The sequence below is a fragment of the Carassius carassius genome, chromosome 41 (assembly GCF_963082965.1).
Source record: "Carassius carassius chromosome 41, fCarCar2.1, whole genome shotgun sequence".
In the NCBI taxonomy this organism is placed as follows: Eukaryota; Metazoa; Chordata; class Actinopteri; order Cypriniformes; family Cyprinidae; genus Carassius; species Carassius carassius.
In genome coordinates this window covers 16,140,623-16,162,323 of record NC_081795.1, presented here as the reverse complement: position 1 = coordinate 16,162,323, position 21,701 = coordinate 16,140,623, and the positions used below count along the sequence as shown (strand labels likewise).

Genomic DNA, 21,701 nt, shown 5'->3' with positions numbered 1-21,701 from the left:
GTATATAACTTGAATGGGAATGACAACATATGGTGTGTAGCAAGTTTTTGATATGTAACTATAACTGGGAGGTTGTTCAGCCTTTGAGACGCCTGAGTGGTCTGAGCATGTGTGAAAGAGAGAAAGTGGTGACAGACAGAGTAGGCCAGACTTCACCAGAGCAAGCGTACTAATTCCTCACCTGCAGCTGGGGGTTGATGGGATGACAAACCAGGGAGATCTAGGGAGCTATCAGACATCACATGCTTCAGGTCTCCACCCATGTCTGACAACTTCATGTCTAGCTGTACTGAGAGCGCATCCTCCGAGTCCTCCTTCCCCACGCTGCTGCCCCCAATGGACGGGAGGTCCAGGGATTTCACAGAGGCAGAGTCCTCTTTGGCCTGCTTGAAGGCTGCCACTTTATCCACCAGGCTCTTGTCAGATGCGCCTAGCACCATACAGAATTTGGATGACTGGAAATCTGCAAAGTCGTCATTCTCGCTCTTGAGCGACGAAAAGGAACCTCCACCACTTTCTGTGTTATCGTCATATGCCAGGCCACCTTCTAAGGAAAACCGCTTGAAGACATCATACTTATCCGTGCTGATTTGCTGCTGAGATGTCTCCGCTTGGCCCTCACTTCCACCGTCTCCAGAGTTGGTCTCGCTTCTCTGATCTCTTGAGCTCCCGAACATCATGAAGTCAGCAAAGTCATCCTGAACCATTGTTCCAGTTCCTGTTCCTACTGTAGAGGTGGTGGGAGCTACTTCAGAGGATGATGATGAGCCAAAAAGAGCAAAATCACCAAAGTCATCTGTCCTTACACTGGGAGGTTTCACTACTGAGGGCAATACCAGGGATGGTGGCGCTGAAGGGAACTGACTGAGTTTAGAGTCAGGAGTCGAAGTGGGAGTAGGAGGAGCCACTGTTGTAAAGAGGTCCAGGTCTGCCATATTGAGAGAATTTCTAGGTTGAGCCAGAGAGGCTGGCTGTGATTGGGACAGAGACTGAGAAGAAGAAAAAGGAGGAGGAAAAGTTGGCTGGAACTTGGCCTGGTCTGGTGGGTCTATTGGAGAGACAGTATCGGCTGTTTTAAAGTCTGTGAAGCCATCGTCGGCACTGACAGACTTGAAATCAGCAAATCCCTCCCCTGCAAAAAACAAAAAAAAAATCATTGAAGGGCATGGCAAACTGCATTTCACACCGAAACAACAAGTTGCTCCATTTCATGGGGCTAAAAAGAGAAAAACGGATTAGCAATGCTTAACGCAAGCTATGTTTGACTGCTGAATTGAAAAAAAAAAAAGTGGCACAATGAAACTGAAGACTTTTAGTGTGAAAGTATAAAGTCAACTGACACAGAATATAGCAAATTTACAAGCATATTTCAGTCTCAGCACTAACAACATACAAAAAAACCCCACAATCAATCCATTTTCAGGTCACTTGTTGTGAAGTGAAAAGTGGTAGACCAATAAATTGGGCAATATTTGGACAGATCTGGATCACGTGTCCAATAAGTAAGCTTTGCCTTACAAAATCTACAAACAGCCTAGGGCTAAGACATATGACGATATATATTATGCTGATATGAAGTATCTATTGTGAGAGATTTTGCTGTATCATGTATATTATGTAAATTTATCAGTGGAGTGTAGAACTGCTTAATTACTGGCACATTCGACTGAAGCATGAAAAATGCACAATTGAGAAAATAAAACGAGTCATGTGCTTGATGTTAAAAAGTGTTATTATTTGATAATTGCACAACAGCATGCAATCACGGATTCATTTATTTTTGCAGCATACTGCACTTGAACGCAAATACTTACAAAATTGTCAATTCCAAATTTGGCAAGTGTTCACGTAAACATTCATAATCTGTCTTAAGTGAACTAAATATTGGATGTTTTTAGTCATATGGCAAACCTCTTCAACAGCTTGTTAAAGGGATAGTTCACCCAAAAATAAAAAAATTATGTTTATCTGCTTATCCCCAGGGCATCCAAGATGTAGGTGACTTTGTTTCTTCAGTAGAACACAAACCAAGGTTTTTAACTCAAACCGTTTCAGTTGATCACTCTTATAATGTTAGTGGATGAGAATTACGGCTAAATCCTACAATACAATAAACATACACAAAACCAAATTAAACCCTGCAGCTCGTGATGATACATTGATGTGTAAAGACAAAACGATTGGTCTGAGCAAGAAACTGAACAGTATTTATAGGTTTTTTTTTTACCTCTAATTCAAACAATGTCTTAACAGTTAGAAACTCCTGAGTACGGCGTCCTCCTGTGCATGTTCTCATCACTCGATCTACAATCTCAATTATGAGTGTCAATGGTCCATTTGAAAGATAGGTGGCGGTAATGCACTTACAAGTCTGCGATCTGCCATAAAGCAAGACAACGACGACACCTCTTCCACCTGCTGTGGAGAATGCACTTAGGAGAGTTTTAACAGACATTGCGTGTATCAGAGGTGAAAAAAAACTATATAGATCGGTTTGTCTCTTGACACATCAATGTATCATCATGAGCCGCAGGGTTTAGTTTAGTTGTGTGTATTTCTTTTAGTTTTAGTGTATGATTTAGCCGTGATTCCCATCAACTTACATTATAAGAGTGATAGGCTGCAACGGCTTGAGTTAAAAATCTTGGTTTGTGTTCTACTGAAGAAACAGTCACCTACATCTTGGATGCCCTGGGGGTAAGCAGATAAACATAACATTTTCATTTTTGGGTGAACTATCCCTTTGATGGATAAAGTATATTTTCTATAAATATTTGATTTAAAATTTATTTCAAAATAATAAGTATTAAATCTTGTGAAAATTATTAAAATAAATGAGTATTAATTATTTTGTGAAATAAATGTTAACCTTTGTGCATTGTTCAAATTCACTACCCTTTCGTTATGTTCGGGATGAAAACATCCACTCAAATAAACTGCTGTAAAAATGTATCAGATTAATTTTTTTTTTTGCATAAATCTGTTAATCAACTTCAGTCCTGATCAAAACTACCAAATGTTTTTTTTTTTAAATCCAAGATTTTAACTCTTTAATTGCCAAGTTCATAAATGATGTCACTGATTTGGGAGGGGGGAGAAAAACACAAAATGACTTCTTTTCAATATAAAAGTAATTGTGGCTGGATTTTTTTTTACCTTTTAATCACAGTCTTGGGCATGTCAAAGATTAGTAACAAGATTGGCTTTAAAGCATTGTTAGTTTTTGGGCAGCATTAGATTTAAATTTTTTCTCCCTCTGTTGTTGGTGGCTGTTTTTGCCCCACTGACTTCCATTATAACGACATTCTTTGATTGCAAAGCCATGACACCATATAATCATGCATTCTTGATTGTTTGTGGTTTTCCCTTTTGGGAAGAGGTAAAGTTTGTTATTTTTACAGTTGATCACTAGGTGGGACCATTAACCCTTTAGATAGGCCTGTGCAAAAAAACCTTAGTTTCTGACTTGTATATGAAGCTATATAACAGCAAACTATTGTGTGTGTGTGTGTGAGTGAGTGAGTGTGAGTGTGTAAGTGAGTGAGTGACCTTTGTGCACTTACCTTGATGTATCTGAAAAAAGTTTAAACATTTGGTAGTTTTGATCAGGACTGAAGTTGATTAATAGATTTATGCAAAAAAAAAAAATACATACTGATACATTTTTACAGCAGTTTAATTTAGTGGATGTTTTAATCCACGAACATACCGAAAGGGTAGTGAATTTGCCCAAAGTGTACCGTTGAGTTGAAAAATTTCGACCCAAATTCAATATTTTGACCCAAAATATGGGTCAAAATAAGATGTCTCACCAAGAATCATTCCATTAGCTCAAACACAGAGAAAGTTGTGGCCAAAATAAGACTCAACTTTACCCCCTAGTGGACGAAAATGTCCCCAACAATGCATAAGGGTTAGGGTGTACTCACACTAGGCACGGTTGCCATGAACCGGCTGAGTACGATTGTCCCCCCTCCCCACTCCCCCTCTGGCCGGCACTCACATAGGGTTTCAGCATTCGTGCCGGAGCACGCTTACGTCATTATGGTGCGACGGTTTCGGGATAAACAGGAAGAGCGGCGCTCTCTGAACACAATGGAGTCCATCGCTCTGTTTTCTTTGTGGATAATTTTGTGTCGTTTGGTCCACGGTGGTCCACAGCCCTCTCACAGCCTGTTGTTAAACAGATCTGTCGCCTTAGTGGCGCGAAAATTTAGCGCGTGCTGCTCGCATGAGGAGGTTTGGAAGGTACCAGCTGAAGTGCAGCAAGGACTTTGCAGCTGCACTTTTGGAGCGTCGCAAAACCGTGACGCCACGCGTCCTGTTCCGTGCTCCAGCACGGTTAGCGCTCACACTGCATGCGAACCGCGCCCGAGTCCAACTGAACCGTGCTCTGGCCCACCTCTTCCAAGCGGGCCAGGGCCGGCTAATCGAGCCACGCCCGGGCACGGTTCGGAGCACTCACACTAGTCAAACGAACCACGCTTTGGTGGTCAAACGCACTCGGGCACGGTTCAAACTGGCTAGTGTGAGTACACCCTTAAAGTAATTTTACATGACCAATTCCATTTTGCTATGACTAAATTGTTACATCATAAATATTGGCAATGAATCATCCATTAGTCACTGTGCCCTCTCAATACAGTAACAATAAATAAAATATTTTGATCAACCACTTAAAGTTTGTCATCTGTGTGTCATTTACTTAATTCCATTCAAGCTGCAGCCTATATAATGAATCAAAGGTAGAGAGAGAACAGAACTACAGGAGTTCTGGAAAAGAGGTCACTGCAACCACTGACTTACTGGCTCTCTCAGAGCGGTCGCCACTGGATTCTGCTCTAGTGAGACAGGGACACATGCCTACATCAGTGTATGGAGTCATTCACCAAACTAAACACACTATAGGCAGAAGCAACTGCATTAAACAGCAGAACTGGGATGTGTACTTGATGTGTTCATGCCGTGTCAGACATGCATCTGCTGTGCTTACCAACTGGTTTTCTGTCTGATGGCTGCTCAAGCTCTCGGAAAACACTGTATTTGTCACCTGAATCTGGAACAAAACACAGTAAAACAAAGCCTGTGTGTAGAAGCAGTAAAGTGTGCTTTTTAACTAGGTCATAATGATAAAAGGAGCAGCAGGAAGGTTATAAATAGCAGGATAAATTTATGCAAAACACATCTGCCGGCCACACAGTCTTCTCAAATGCATTTAGACAAGAGAATCAGTATTAAAAGTTAAACCAATATGACAGAAGTCTTCTGAGAGATCTGCCTTCCTCAAAAGGTTAATGAGGTGTATAGAGCTGAATGGACGGTTTCTGTGTGTTTTACCTGAGACAGGAGGTGTGGGCTCTGCAGGCTGCTCCACAGACAACCGTTTAAACACTGCATATTTATCAGAAGAGGAGGATGATGAAGACCCTGACACTGGAGTCAGCATGGCAGGAACACTGTATGAAGCAGACAAAACCTACACCAGTCAGTCCAAACAGGTCAAAGTGCTTTACAAGCTACAAAGAGTTTACAAGCCAAAGCATAATATGCAGTTTAAAGATACTTATTTTTGTTCCTTGATGCTCCTAAATGTAGACTAAAAGCCTGAGGTACAATCCTAATTTGCATACTATCCCTGCTATAAAGTATGCAGTATTAGAATTTAGTGCGTCCAAAACCAAAACAAACATCGTATGCCAAAGTTTGCCAGATATACTATACCCAGTTGATTCAGTATTTTTTACTTGTAGAAAATACAATTTTAAAAAGGTAATATATTAAGCTAGATGCTTATATTTACATATATTTGTGAAAAACGGTGTCTTGCAATATCAAGACAGATTTATAACAGCATGTCCCAATACTGAAAAGCATTTACATTAGTTCAAAAGATTGGGGTCTGTAAAATTTGAAAATGTTTTTGAAAGAACTGCATTTATTTGATAAAAATGACAGTAAAACAGTAATATTGTGAATATATATATTTCTCAAAATATAATTTACTCCTGCAACGGCAAAGTTTAATTTTGAGCACCCATTACTAAAGTCTCCAATGTCCCGTGAACCTGATATGCTGCTCAAGAAATATTTATTATTATTATAAATGTAATATGGAAATTAGAAATGTCTTTAGTCACTTTTGATCAATTTATTGTATATTTAAAATAAATATATATATATATATATAATTTATCTCCTCTCTTTCTTACTGTCCCAAACTACTTCCCCAATCATCTTCAAAGTATGTGCTTTCATTGTGTAGTAGAAATATGCAACTTGAAATTTAAGCTCAAGGTTTTTACTAAAAGTTGGTTTCTTTCTTTCTTCTCCATCTTGGATCACTTCCCTCATAAGAGAGTGATATTCCCAGCTCTGCTCTTACCCTCACTTCCTGTATTATTCTCTACACTTCCTTTCACGGATTTAATTAGCCAGCAGTCGGACACATTCAAGCATCAAAATATTCTTCAGCCGGTAAAGGCTGACACTCAAATGTACTTTCCAACCTCTCACTCCCTGTATTTTTCCTGGGAGCATAAAACGGTGCAGATGTGAATATAAATAAAATGGAATGAGCTCGTCAGCTGTCCAAAGAAATGGGTTAATTAGAAAAGATGGCGGGGTTTAATTGTTGCGTCGAGCAGGTTATTACAAGCCATTACAAAGAGGAGAGCGATTCCATGCTACAGATGGGTGAACTGAGTCCAGAGGAATTAACAAAGCATAAAAACAATATCAGAAACTACTAATGAGAGATGACAGGATGCTGCTTTACTAAGCATTTCTACAAGCAATTTGCATTACATATAAAATATGCTTTCGCAGGAATGTAACAATATCCCATGATGCAGGGAGTAACTTGAAGAAAAACTACGTTCATACTAGTGTTGTCAAAAGACCCGGTACTTCGGTACCAAGTCGGTACTAAAAATTTTTAAATGTGACGGTACCAGGTTTCTTTAAGTACCGGTAGTACCGAGGTCCCGTTCAAACCCGGTTCAGCGCTATGATTTCCGCGAAGCAGAAAACGAGGACGGAATCTCAAAATCCAGTCATGAAAATGAAACTTACATTTTAATATGGACAGTCATGGAATTTGTCAAAGTTAGCATAAATTAATCAAATCAAATCTCCATATGGACCAATATCTGTAAATGTTAAGCCGCAAATGTTGCTTGAAATATGAATCCGTGTTCTGCGCGTCTCTGTGTGAATTAATGAATGGCAGAGACGTGTGGGTTTGTTTACTACATAGACTGAAGCGCATGAAGCTTGCATTAATTTCAGCATCTGAGCTTCAGAGTTCTCTCTCCATCAAGCGATCTTTTCAGTTTCTCACACATGCAAAAGAGAGGAGAGAGCGAGAGTCTTACCACGCTGAATCGACACGCTATATGTAAACTATTCTTGATTGTCTTTCCCTGTAATGGAGTTCATTTAGAATTATTCATTTTCATTTTTGAACAAGCAGAAGACATACCGGTTTCTCCGGTAGTGGGCGGAGCTAATGCTCAAATGGCAATTTCATTGGCTGGCGCTGATCTCTTACCGTCCCTGTTTTGATTTCAGCAAATCAGTTTGACCGAACGCAGACAACGTGATTAATATTCATGAACCCAGCAGCTCATCAATTCATAGTGCATTGTATATACATTAGTATGATAGTAGAATTAGTAGTAGTATTATCTTTTAATAATAATTACTATAATCTATTACTTTTTTTTTTTTACAGAAACCATCAATGACCAAAAATATCTTAAGCATCACCACCAGTCTTAAGTTCAGTTAAAATGACAAATATGCATTCATTAGGCCTAAAAGTTAATTTTTACATAAAGGCATAGTGCTAGAAATATTACTATTATTATTTTAAGAAATAAATCAAAATATTTCTTCAATGTTTTAATTTTAATAGCAAATCGTGTTTAAATAGTGTTTAAATTTCATAAATTAAAAGACAAATTAAATTTGGGTGAAACTTGTTTACTGTTTTTCATAATTATATAACTTGTAGAAAAACTTTAAACACAATTGTAAATAAGTATAAAGAATGGCATTGGTTTTATTTTTAGTGCTAAAAAGATATATATTTTTTTTAAATAGCATATTTTTGTGTTTTGCTTTGGTACCGAAATTGGTACCGAGAACCGTGGATTTTCACTGGTATCGGTACCGAATACTGAAATTTTGGTACCGTGACAACACTAGTTCATACCCGCTTTGGGATGATGACGTCATGCTGGGGAACCCTCCTGCTGTCTCTCCTTGGAAATTGGTGAATGAGTCATCGCCAGCACCAGCTTTGGGGGCTTCCTGGAAGTCCTGGAAATCATCGTCATCAGTCTTGGTAGCCTAACTCAAGCCAACAGAAACATAAATCAGTTGTGTGACAACAGAGTGCAGTAATTCTCTGTAATAAAGTGTCTGTTGTTTACCTGAACAGGAGGGAAGTTGGTAATTAAGCTGGCTGGTTGTTGTGCAGGTGGGTTCAGTGTCATGCCCATGACAGGTGGTGCAGTGACCGGCATGGCCATGGACACGGGTGGCTGGGTCATGATGGGCTGCTGGTGCTGAGGCAGGACAGCAGGAATGGCCATAGTCATGGCAGGTAGATTGGGCACAGGCGGGGAGGGGAACTGACTCAGGATTTCCAAACTCATGACTGTAAGACCACTCTAGAGAATACAACCACAAAAAGCAATGTTTAACCAGTCCACCAAGACTCTTCAACTCAAGTCCTGGATGGCCAGTGGGCAAAAACTGGGATTGATACTTAAGTCTGCAGGACACTGGACCTCCAGAACTGGAGTTGTAGAGCACTGTAGTACACCATACCATCCCCATGCCTTGAGGTAGTCTGATTTTTTTGCCTTAAATATTCATTAAAGTCAACTTCCATTTTCAATGCCATTTCTGGCATCCTCCAGAGCTTTCCTTTCTTTATTGCTCTACAAGACTGAAGCACCGGAAGAGTGGCTCCACATTGAGCTTTTCAATTTGCATAACAAATGCGTTATTACTGGAAGGTTACAATGAGGTGCTGAAAGAGATACAGTTTCTATTCTTTAACTGCCAAGAGTAGCAAGGGAAGAGAAGATAACATAACTTCCCGTCACTGCAAATCTACATACTCTTGGTAATAGAGTATCCACATAAGCAATGTTTGAAATTATGGACTTTCGGCAGCTACCTGAGCAACTCCAATCAAGGCCAGGACGGTGTACAGCTCTTCCTTGGTCAGCTTCCCAGGTGTGGTGCGGTTGGCCAAGGCCCAGATCTGTCCGAGAGCTTCCCGTGGCAGACCCGATGATATTAGAATTGGGTAGAGTTTGGCTGTGTCAATACCTGTTGGTGTCATAGTGAACTCAAGGACCTTCTTGAACAACTCTGTGAAGAGCAAACATTTGGCATTAGATCCCGGGATATAAAACTTAATTTGCAGAACTATGAAAAAATATAAAATCCAATGATGTCAAGAGCAAGTACCTGGGATAAGTGAGTCATTGTACAACCAGGATGGCACCATGGGTTGCATGTCTTGTTGGGGGTAGACGCCCACACCTGTTTGTGACGGACATGGAGACCGTGAGATGTTGTTTGTAGACTCTTAAGCCAAGAATGCCTTATCAAGCATATATCCCATGTGCCTACTGCACAGTCAGACATCCCCCACACCTGCTGTTGGCAAAGCTCAGCACAGATGTACTACTGACACCATGCACAGATACACTTAAGACTCCCACTGCTTCTGCGGTCAACTCAGCTGTCTTGAGCTGGGGGGTTTGTAGGACAAACAGATTGTCAACATACGGAGAAGACAGTATTACTTTGTATTAGCACTGACACTCATCTAATTACATGCATTGCCAATGTGTGCATTGAAAACTGTGCCAAAACTGAGTCATATGGAGAAGTAAATTAGGCAAATGATTTAAATGGGGATATGGCAATTAAACCTCCAACTAAGAATCATCAGCAATGAATCATGAACTTGATCCTCCCCCCACCCCCATCTTGATACTAGGGAGCCATATTTTTACCAAGTTTGCTCCAGCCCTAATTAAACACACTTGAACAGGATAATCAAAATCCAAAAATTTCCAGGCAGGTGTGTCAGGAGCTAAACTCTGGAAGATGATGGCCCTCCATGAGCAAGATTGGACACCCCTGGATTAAATGGATATCAAACCCTAAATAATCCAGAATCATAATTTCAGAGCAATTGGAAAATAAAGGATAGTGCAGATGGGAATATCATACAGAAGTGGATGAATTTATATAGCAGCATGTGTTAAGAGATGAAGCCCAGTATACACGTTAAATCCCACATATGCACGTATTTTTGATCACATGCAAAATCAGTTAGATGTCCAGGACAGAAACATTGTCTTGAAGGGTAAAGCCTTTAGGCCCATATATTTTACCGTTTAATGCCTTGGCTCTGCTTTAGCATAGACAGCTTAAGTAAGAGGACAGATCTGGTTACTTGGATATTCATTGAGAAGTGTTAGGTATAATCAACAGCAAGATAAGAAACCAGCCCTTCTAAACCAAGTATCTCATGATTAGCAAATAGAGGAAGTCTCAAGCTGCAAGTTGTGTTAATTTTGAGAAGCTTGAAAAAGAAGCGGGACTAAAAAAAAAAAAAAAAAACAGACATTTTCTTCTCACCGCTGGTGCTAGTGGGCTGGACGGGCGGGCTGTCTGCTGCAGGGGGCGCCTGAGTTGCGGGTAGAGACTCAGGAGCCATCTCTATAATGAAGGCTGAATTGAAGTCATCTTGAGTTTGGGCCCAGTTTAGGGCTCTGGTGCTGCTGTGAAACTGGGCTGTGACCTGAACTCTGGGACACATCTCAGACAGAGCCTGGTGTGGCTTAAAACTAACCTGGGCCTTCTTATCAGTGGTCAAATCACAAGATGAGAACATCTTCTCATCCAGAGATGGGCCTAAATCAGTTAGGGACAGAGGCCATATTGAACTGTAGTAGCTTACACTTTAACTACGAGTACCAAACATGACTGTGTGTGTGTGTGTGTGTGTGTGTCCTTAGCTCTAACTGCGCGATGCAGACAAGTTTTTCCATGAGGTAGGCAACATTATTCGGTCTTTAAAATAAGACATCACTGCATTATTATTTGCAGTTGATAGAATAAAGAAATCCCAGAGTACACTGCAACAAGATTAATGAAAAAAAACAAACAAAACGGTGGACAAAGTCAAGAAAAGTGTTAAATATACATTCTTAAATGTCATTAAATAAAGTATAAAAAATATGTTTAAATAAAAACTAATTTATTATAAATTATATGCGATTTAATTTGATACTTTTTAGAGTACTGAGCACAAAGTATGGAGTATGGCACACATGCCATCCAGGAAGTTGCTCACTATGTAGGGTGTTCCAGGTCTGTCAGAGTAAACATATGTTATATTGTCTATGTAGGGAACATACACCAAGGATGCACACTAGCTTTTGGAGCAGATATATTGTCCTACTGTGATTTTTTTTTTTAAATAAAATGTCTAAGAGAGGCAGGTACGTAACCGCTTGAATTATAACAATTTATTCACTTTTACACTGACTATTCTAATCTCTGACCCACTTCACAGTGCCTGAGGTGGAACAAGAAAATGTTTAGTCATGAACAATTTGCTGATTAATGTTGTATGAGTAGTTGAATGCCTCTAATTTTATTTCAGCGACAGTGTGTTGATGGTACAAAATATTATGAACCACAGTCAGTTGTAGATGCCCCTCAGAGAACACCATCTCGAAGTTAAAATTCAAATCATTTTTTTTCTTCGGTAATAAACATGGCAAAAATTGTCAAAATGTTTTTAACTTGAACTGGTAACACTATCAAATCACACATTTCGATGGAGACTTCACTGTGAGCTCCTTATCAGCACACGGTCACAATCGGCATAGTGTGCATGTGTGGTATGCTGACAGAACTCCATCTTAAATTATAAGAGCATATTGAGTCAGAATCACTGTGCATATCTCACAGATGGTGACTATCATCTCTGAATCAGAAACCTCGACAGACTTTTGACTCTACATCAAGAACACAGCAAGACAGCAAGTGGTTATGGGCAAAAAGGTTTAAAAGATCTGAAGGAAAGTATCCGTTACATTAGGGCTGGACGATTATGGCCTAAAATCAAAACCTTGATCAATTGAACATTTTACCTCGATTACGATTAATGAACGATTATTTTGTTTCAGTTTTGGGTTTTTTGCCCTCATAGTTCACTAAAAGGGTTGGAATGTAAATATGATTGACTATCAGCAGTTATTTTATCTATGTTCGTAACATTTCTTACTAAGGTTGGGTATCGTTTGAATTTTATCGATTCCTAGTTTCGATTCCAATACGATAAAAAATCCAATATAAAAAAAATTAAGTCAAACATTTAGATGTCAAACATTTTACAAAGCATTCTGTTGCAGCTGAATAACATGAGCAAAAATCAACAGCCTACAAAACACCGCAAGAGGAATTTTGCCTGTGATTAAAAAAATAAATACCATAGCAAAAACAACTAGATTCATATAAATTTCAAATATTAAAGTGTTAAAGACAAGTAATAAGATAGGTCAGTAATAAGAAAGGAACAAATCAATTAGCAATATCATAAATAAATACAAATAAACTAAATTTCAAGTACAGAAACTGTAATAAAAAGTTTAAAAACACTGCATAGTTTTCTTTTTATAAATAAAATAAAGATTAAGTAAAGTTATTAAATATATTCAGTCAAGATCAGTGAATGATTTTCTTTTGTTCTTTGATTAACATTAATGACAGACAGCACATTTATTAGGCTGTTGTCTCTTTAAACAAAAATATTGTACATGTGTGTTTTCTTTCTCATCTGTTTATGTTCACGTAAAACAAAAACGGCTGCGTTTGATGATATACTGATGTAGTTTCCTGTATCGCAGTTTCGACTCGGAACAACCTTTTCTACAGTTAAAATACACAGAACAGTCCGAGAACGGACACAAACCGGGAACACATCCGTTCATCTAATCGCTTGAATGTCCAAACCATAAAACAAATACAACTGACAAATTTTAGTGAAGACGCAAGGCTCGCCGCTCACGCGCCATCAGTATGTGTTGAACCGGCGTTCAGCTCCATGTTTTGCTTTTATGCCACTGACTGGAGAGCAGAGTCATGTGACTACACACGCGCTAGTATGCTTAAGGGGGAAGTGTTAACAGTAGGGATGCACCGAAATGAAAATTCTTGGCCGAAACCGAAAACGAGAAAACCAAGGCCGAAAACCGAAACAAATTATGCCAATTATTAGTACCATTGCATTTATTGCTATGACCGTGTACTAACTTTACTAAAATTAAGACATTGCAATTGCATAAATATTAAAGTTTCAAAGATAATTACAATTACATAAATTAAAAAAAAAACAATAAATATTTGCATAATTTGAAATTATGTATTTTTAAGCACATTGCAACAATGCACAGTATTAAAATAAAATTCAAACTAAATTTATCCCACTCATGTGTATATTAAATAATAATGTACAGGCCTGCAGAAAGGTTTTAAAATTAACTGTTCTCTCATAAAAACTAAGTGCATTTAGGTGAAGTGCATTTAAAATTTTTCTCTGTAGGACTAGAAAGTGCATTACTTCTCCAGTAGGCAAGAGGGTTATCACTTCTGGGGATGGGGACTTCAGACAGATAACCATCTAGCTGTTGAGCAGTTGAGCTTGTAATCTGACTGACATTTGAGAAATATTTGAGAGAGTGTATTTAAATAGGGCCAGGGCATAAATAAACATTTTTATCAAATTAAAGCAGAAATCTAGCATGAAATATGGCTACAATCTGATATTATGTGTGTGTGTGTATATATATATATATATATATATATATATGCATATATATATACACATATATATATATATATATATATATACACACACACACACACACGTCACATATATAGTAGCCTAAGAACAAAATAGCCAACGTATTATTTGAGGCACTTTCTTGCAGAATTCCACTGAACACATCAGACAACGAGGGTGCATGCCCCTCATCTGGTGCAGAGACAAGTCTTTTTTTCTGCGCTCTGATCTGTCTCCTGCGCTTGGCGCTTCTCCGTCTCCACGCGGGTTCTCCGCATCCAGTGTGGCCTGGATCATTTCTCGTGCGCGCTGCCTTATTTCCGCATCCAAGTAATGGTCTTTATAACGCAGATCAAGCACATTCGCGATGAAGTGCAGAGGATCCGAAAAGATCTCAGTGAGACGTGTGCTAACAGACTCTACTTTTCTTTGTTTTTTTTTTTACTTCGTGGTCCGTCTTAATCTCTTTGTTAGGAGATGCTTTAGTGCTGCGAATAAAGGAATAAGAAGAGAGAGAATGTTCTCACTGGTGTGAAGTGAATGTCGCGGGGAGCTCGTGGTCTGCGCTATGCAGGTGCACGTGCAGGTCGTGGTTTCAATTTGCGTCATCACAACATTTCGGCCGTGTTGTTTCGGTGATAAAAGTCTATCGGCCGAAAACCGAAAATGCCATTTTCGGCCGAAAATTTTCGGTGGCCGAATATTCGGTGCATCCCTAGTTCATCCCTAGTAATCAGAAGCTTAAGATTCATCCTGTGAAAACCATTTTGAAAATCGGACATTGCTTTACCATGGAAATGGTACTTTAAAATCTAATGGCGGTCACCTCCCCCTTAGTGGGCAATGCCAAGTGTCATAAAACATAATGCATTACGGTCTTCTAGAACCAAAACTTTTTATAATCTTGGCAACAAACATATCATTGGAAAGGTCCGAGTCTCAGGATTTCATATTTTTGAGTTATTTTGAGATAGAAGTAAAATTCAAAGAGAAATCTAGAGAAAAATTTGTAAAGCAAAATTCAAAATAGTTCTGATGACTCCCAGTGGCTGTGTGTGGTATGACGCCCTAAATAAAATCTCACAGGAACCTCAATTTTTTTCATATCAACTTCAAATTTATAACATAACTTATTTAGACAAGGCTTTAATTTAATACCAATTTTAGAGTAAAACCTGTTATGTAAAATATTTATAATAAAAAAATTAATATAGTGCATATTTACAGCACATTTAAACTTCTATAACTTTTTGATACTTAAATTTTTTGAAAAAATTCCACTTTTGCCAAAATCTGCTAATTTTCTTTAATGCCTATTTAAAAAATGGGGGGGGGGGGGGGGGTGACAGTTGATCAAAAGCGACAGTAAAGAGATTTATAATGTAACAAAATATTTCCATTTCAAATAAATGCTTTTCATTTGAGCTTTTTATTCAAAGAATTTGGGGGGGGGTAAATGCATTACGTTTCTACAAAAGTATTAAAATTTACATTTATAAGAAGAAATGTTTCTTGAGCAGAAAATCTGCATATTACAAAGATTTCTGAATGATCATGTGAAACTAAAGACTGGAGTAATGATGCTGAAAATTCAGCTGTCACAAATTAAAAACCATCATATTAAAACCAATTTAATAAAACATTAAATTAGAAAACAGTTGCTTTAAAATTACTAGATTTTTTACAATATTACCGTTTTATCTGTGTTTTTGTGGCCGTGGTGAGCATAAGACTTTTTAAAAACTTTTGAATGATGGTGTATGTTGTTACTGCTTTTAAATAAGCTATAATGGAGAAACATTGCTAAGCAGTGTAGTTATGGCATCTAGCCTCTGATTATGGGTGCTACCAAGTGATGGTATGACAAAGTGAGAAACCATGAGAGTTACCTTGGAATGCAGATTGGGAGCTGGAGATGACAGAATAGTGTTGGATGGCAGGTGAGACAGGGAGAGATGAAGGGACAGCGTGAGGGAGAGGGGAGGAAGGGGGATGCTGGCCAGGCCCCATCTCTAATGGCTGGCTAACATGAGCAGCTCTCAGTGAAGGAGAGGACGGAGAAAGGGATGAAGAGGGGAATGAGGAGGAGGCATCAACAGGGCCTTGCACAAAGTCACTAAACTCATCGTCGTCATCAGAGAAAGCAGGAGGAAGGGAATGAGAGGTGACAGAGGAATGGGATGGCGATGAGTCTGCAAAAACCAAACAACAGAGTGAGACAAAATACACATGAGTTTTGACCACACAGGCAGACTGAAATAAAATAAATAAAAATCAAACAGTTTACATCAACAGGAGGGTACTGAATTTCATTAGGTGTGGCGCTGCGGTTTTAATTTATAAAAACAAATGCAACCTTTCAGTGAAAATGTCAATGGAAATTTACTTGTCTATACATTACTCAATTTCCTACTATGTATTATATTAAGGTCAACATGAAAGCAAAAATGTACACTCTTTTCTGGTCTTACCATGAATGATTCACTAGTGAATATTAGTCCAAAGAAAATGCTTGCCCTTCCTTTTCTGCCAACATCCCTTAACTATTTCAGCATTATTTTAGTAAAGTGTCATTCTATCTGACTGCAGTCAGGGATACAGCATCCACATCTTACCATCCAATTAATTTCTGCTTAAATGTTTTTTTGTTTTTTTAATATCTTGTTTTGCTCAAATGTCACATTATGGACATAAAACGTGATGTGTGAATGTTAAAGCCAAATCAGAGTAAAAATTGGCTTTGGTGAGTGAATAACCAAAAATACTTGTCAATTGGCTGGTATCAACAAACTGCAACATTACATGGTTTAGGTCCGATTTTGAGAACGACAATCTGACCTCCGATGATACACGTGATCAAATCTAAGACCAAACCATTCTTTAAATAGGTTTCATTTCAAAGGACCCATTAGAAGTTTGCATTAGAGAAGTAAAACTTCCCTAGATACAAAAAAAATTAAGTATATGTATAAGAAATACTTTTATTCAGCAAGGACAAAAACTGATCAAAAGTTACAGTAAAGACATTTGTTATGGGACAAAAGACTTTTAATTAAATGATGCTCTTTTGATTCATCCTGGGAAAAAAAACAAAAAAAAAAGCACAATTGTTTTTCAACATTGATAAGTTTTTTTTTTTTTTGCAACAAATTAGCATATTAGAATGATTTCTGAAGGATCATGTTACACTGATGCAATTTTTAGCAGCATTGTTCTGTTCTTCAGAGGAATACATATTTTTCAACTATACTATTACATTTAAATTATTTTTTAATTATTAAATTACAATATTTAATAATCTATGTTTTTTGTATTTTTGATCAAATAAATTAAGCCTGATGATCATAAGAGACTTTTCAAAACCTTACTGACCCCAAACTTGACATTAAGCTAATAAAAATTCACCTGCAAATGGCAAAGGTGGTTTTGAACCCTGACTACTAGTCTTTCCAAAAATAAACAGTTTGAGCAGAAACAACTGCATCAGTTGACTAAAAACATATTGTGATATTAAACTTCTGCACTGTTATTTTGCAGGTGAGAGGGGTAAAACTGCAAGAGTATGAAAGTGGAGTATAATGTATTACATCAGCATTACACCGCAAATACTCAACGGAAACATCTCAGACCTGCCAACCTTGGAATTTTTTTTTTTTGTAAATGTTCAAATCATAATTGCACAATGTGCAAAATACAAGATTTCATGTTAAATATTTTCCAACAGTTAGTAGGTCTGCACTCAGTCACACACACACGTTTAACAACGATTTTCAGTTCTGATGGCACAGAGTATTTTATTTTTTTGCGATTTAAAATTCTATTAAAAAAGTAATCATGTTGAAGTTCACTTTAATTAGAACTCCAATACACTTCTGTATACTGTAGAAAAACATGGATTATCATATATCTAAATCAAATTACTTTTGAGATAATTTTATGGATTGGCCATTTTTAAGTACTATAAACACTTGTAATGTCCGTTTCATTCATACTGGAAGCGAGAGGGCAGCCTCGCGCAGAAAATCCACATATGCATCACAGAAGTAAAAGAACCTAATGACACTCCAGGAAATCTCTTATATGGACAAAGCCATCCAGTTATCACTGTAGCGGAGTAAAATATATAAATGTTTCGAATGAAACATTAAGACAATAACACTAGACTGCGATAATGTATATTTTAAGCATTCTTCAAGCCATCCTGGGTATTTTCATAGTAATTATGTATATTTGCAATCCACTGCTAATCGCCATAGTCTTTTTTTTTATAGTATAGAATATATTTTCTGCCACATTCTGTAATAAGACATATCAGATCACAAAAGGAAGTCATTTCAAACACTCTACTGATGTTGTGGAGTAAAGGCATTTTATAATGTTCTCTTTTGTTGGACAGCAGGTTTAGAAACACTTCTCATTACAAGTCATTGGTCTTTACTGCATGTGAGGAGTTTCCTCATCTTGGCAATTAGGCTTCTAGACACACACAAACACGGCTAGTTCAATGATAAAGTGCACTGAAATTTTTTAAACTGAAAAACCAAAAAAAAAAAAAAATTCTCACCGCTTGGGGAATGAACTCAGCGCTCTGAATGGTTGAACTCTTCTTTTGCCGTTGCTTGGTTTGAGTATTTCGCGTACACAGATGCGTCACCAAGTTTTAAGCATATTTTAGAGTGACAATACACACCAGCGTACATTGAGGTTAAAATGCATACCTGCTACAAAATAAATATAGGTTGGCAGTTCTGACATCTGGAGGGACTCCTGGCACCTGATGGAAAAATCTATATGGCTCGATCATAAAGATGTGATGTGTTTGTGTTAAGACGGAACAATTCTTTAGAGGGATAGTTCACCCAAAAATGAAAATGTACCCTCACATAAGCCCAAACCTGCGTGATTAGCACAGAAAACAGCATCCAGTTCAACTCTTCAAAATCTTCCTTTTGTGCTCTACAGGAAAAGAAAGTCATGGGATTTGAAAGAGAGGAGTGTGAGTAAATGACAGGATTTTTATTTTTGGGTGATCTCTTTAACAGTGTGCGAGCGTATCCCTGGTAATGTCCTTCAGCGCTCGACGGTCACAGTGGACTTGTCAAAAGCTGTCTGGGCCACTGATGTAACCCTGGATGTCATGAGCAGGGACTTGAAAAGCAAATGGCCAGAAGGCAATCAAGCATTTGGAACATGTCACTGGATGTACCTGGTTTCTTAGATTGTGAAGATGGTGTTGGATGCATCTTGGCATCTCTGCTGAACCCATCCAGATTTCCTTTGATGGCCTCTAAAGCATCGTCACGACTCTTCTCCCCAGTCTGTTCATAGGCAAGAAAAAGTATACAGTGCAAGTTTATTATAATGAAGTTATACTATTTTTTGTAAGTACAAAAAATATTTTATTTCAAGTAACAAGTTTTTTTTATGGTTTTAATTTTAGTATATATTCATTACACTTTAGTATGCAAAAAAAACCCTATATAGATATCTAAAAAATAAATGACAAAATAAAAGCACAAAGCAAATTCCAGGTATCAAACCAATCAGGTAATTATTAAAGAGATCGATTATATAGAAAATCATTTCTGCTCACTTTGGGTTTGACGTTGCTCAGTAGGAATAGTTTCTGTTTCTGCTCCTCAAACTGTCTTCTCTTCCGGTCCTCCTCCAGCATCCTCTGCTGCTGCTCCAGACGTTTTCTGTGGACACACACTGATCAGAAACAAGTTCTGGTGTACAAACAACTGTCCGGCAGTGTGAATAAGTAAAGCCTTACTGATGTTCCTCAGCCATTTGCTTCTGTAGGTCCACAGGGAACTGTGGCCCCGGGCCCCTCATGCCCATGAACTGAGGCTGACCCATGAACTGCATCCCAGGGGTCTGCATGCCTATTGCTATCCCACCCTAGAAACATGAGAGAAGGACAATGATGACCCCCAAGTAAGAGACCAGGGTTTCTGGTGTCCAACTTTTTGATGGCTAACATATCTTCGGTGTTTCTAAATCAGACCTGTATTGGCACGGCACCAGGCATCTGTGCTCCAAAATTCATTCCCATCATGCCTTGCATATTGGGCTGCATGACCTGGACCATGGGGAAGCCCTGCTGCTGCATGGGCATCATTCCTTGCAAATTTAGCAAAAACATTTTCCATTTAAATGCTATACTGGAGAAACGTACCCAACAAAATATAGGCAAAAAAATAGACAAATTGTCAGCTGCTTACCTTGCGGTGGTCCAATGCCCCCTGCTACAGAGTACATCAATCTAGAACAGAAAAGACACTTAATATTGTAGTCATCTAGCAGGCTGCTACCATGAAGATACTACAACATTTTATTTAAAAGTCTAACAACATTATGCAGATTCACAATAAACTGGCATAAACAATAGGCAGAGAAAAAAAAAGGACAAATCTGCAAATATTTATATATATATATATATATATATATATATATATATATATATATATATATATATATATAATATATATATATATATATATATATAAAACTGCTTTTCCAAATGAACTTCCACCAAATATCCCATCTCATCCTATTAATTTATAATAGTAAAGTGTTGATCACCTTAACCGATTAGGCCATCAAAAATCTCCTAGTCTTTGATTCACAAACATCTTAGATTTTTCAATTGCCAAACAATTTTGGTATAAAAACAGACTAACTCTCAATTACAGCTCTCAAATCTAATTGTATTGCTTGAACATTCAATTTTAATATATAATTATTTATTTATAAATAAGAATTCAATCCACTAGTTAAGTTAAATAATTAAATTAATCATATCAATATTTGCTGACAAAAGCTTTCTAATGAAGAGTGAAGACAATCTGAAATTATGGCAAATTTGCAAATTAATGAACATTAAAATAGAAAAAAAATTATATCGCAATCAATGATGTAAGGGTGTCGGCAGAATTTTAACTGGTGGATGAACAAGTCTATTATTTCCCCCACTTTTCTCACACACTTTCTCTACAAAATATATGTGACTGATCACAAAGCATAAATCACCGTATATTCAAATGTCCTGACTCGCACCAGAGCACTCCGCATCACAAGTGCAATGCTTTACCAGGTGAGGTATCAAGCAAATTTACTACATCAGACAAGCCATAAATACAGAGCTGGTTATGTGTTACAATCATCAAAAAATATAGGATGTTATAATATAGTATTGTGCAAATAAACACCAAAATAATCTCCTCCGGTGATCACAATTTGTGAGAAAATTAATAAAGGTTGTTGGTGTTTTACTGAATCTAGCGTTCATTTCAACTGCAGTGAACTGGATGCATAGGTATGTTTGAGTCTTGCATAAATTAAGGTAGATGCACATTTTCCCAATGAGCCTAGCTTGCATACAATGGATTCAATCCACCTTTTTAACCAACGGATACTTTAAATGTGATACAAACAAAAATGAAGGAGTCCCCTATACTTTTTATGCGGTCACAGAAAATCAGCTCTTACCTTTGAATTTAAGAACTGTCAAAATCTTTGTGTTGGGTCCGTGTGTGGGCAAGCTTATTTAAGTGACTTTCAAAACAGAATAACAGATTGTATCGCTGACATTGCTGTCTTGAGTCTTTTCTTCTGAACTCTCAGACCTGATAAGCAACAATACAGTTACACCTGTTCCATTAAACTCCCTATGCACTCCACTGCAGCTGTTTGAGACACAACCATATGGAAGATGCTCATTATGGCTTTAGCCACCAGACTAAGTCTACAATAGAACTACACAGAGCTGTTCTTCCGTAAACGGCTAAATCGGGTTATGTAATTATCCAAA

At 37.8% G+C, this 21,701-nt stretch overlaps 1 protein-coding gene across 4 annotated transcripts in view; it reads right to left on the bottom strand.

The window, feature by feature from the left end:
* The window catches only part of LOC132122867 (synergin gamma-like), a 42,053-nt gene extending 22,018 nt beyond the window's left edge, over nt 1–20,035 (bottom strand). For 2 of the 4 annotated variants that reach the window (XM_059533356.1, XM_059533358.1), the window contains exons 1-13: nt 19,896–20,035; nt 19,662–19,789; nt 19,479–19,584; nt 19,092–19,203; nt 15,775–16,077; nt 10,672–10,752; nt 9,487–9,561; nt 9,191–9,387; nt 8,436–8,675; nt 8,216–8,352; nt 5,338–5,456; nt 4,994–5,056; nt 182–1,132 (exon numbers count right to left, since the gene is read on the bottom strand). In XM_059533356.1, the coding sequence (XP_059389339.1) occupies nt 182–1,132; nt 4,994–5,056; nt 5,338–5,456; nt 8,216–8,352; nt 8,436–8,675; nt 9,191–9,387; nt 9,487–9,561; nt 10,672–10,752; nt 15,775–16,077; nt 19,092–19,203; nt 19,479–19,584; nt 19,662–19,789; nt 19,896–20,033 (2,650 nt within the window). In that variant the 5' untranslated portion in view covers nt 20,034–20,035. The remainder of the gene's footprint in view (nt 1–181; nt 1,133–4,993; nt 5,057–5,337; nt 5,457–8,215; nt 8,353–8,435; nt 8,676–9,190; nt 9,388–9,486; nt 9,562–10,671; nt 10,753–15,774; nt 16,078–19,091; nt 19,204–19,478; nt 19,585–19,661; nt 19,790–19,895) is intronic. The other 2 variants (XM_059533357.1, XM_059533359.1) reach the window with 2 other exon arrangements.
* Nucleotides 20,036–21,701: the final 1,666 nt, after the last annotated feature.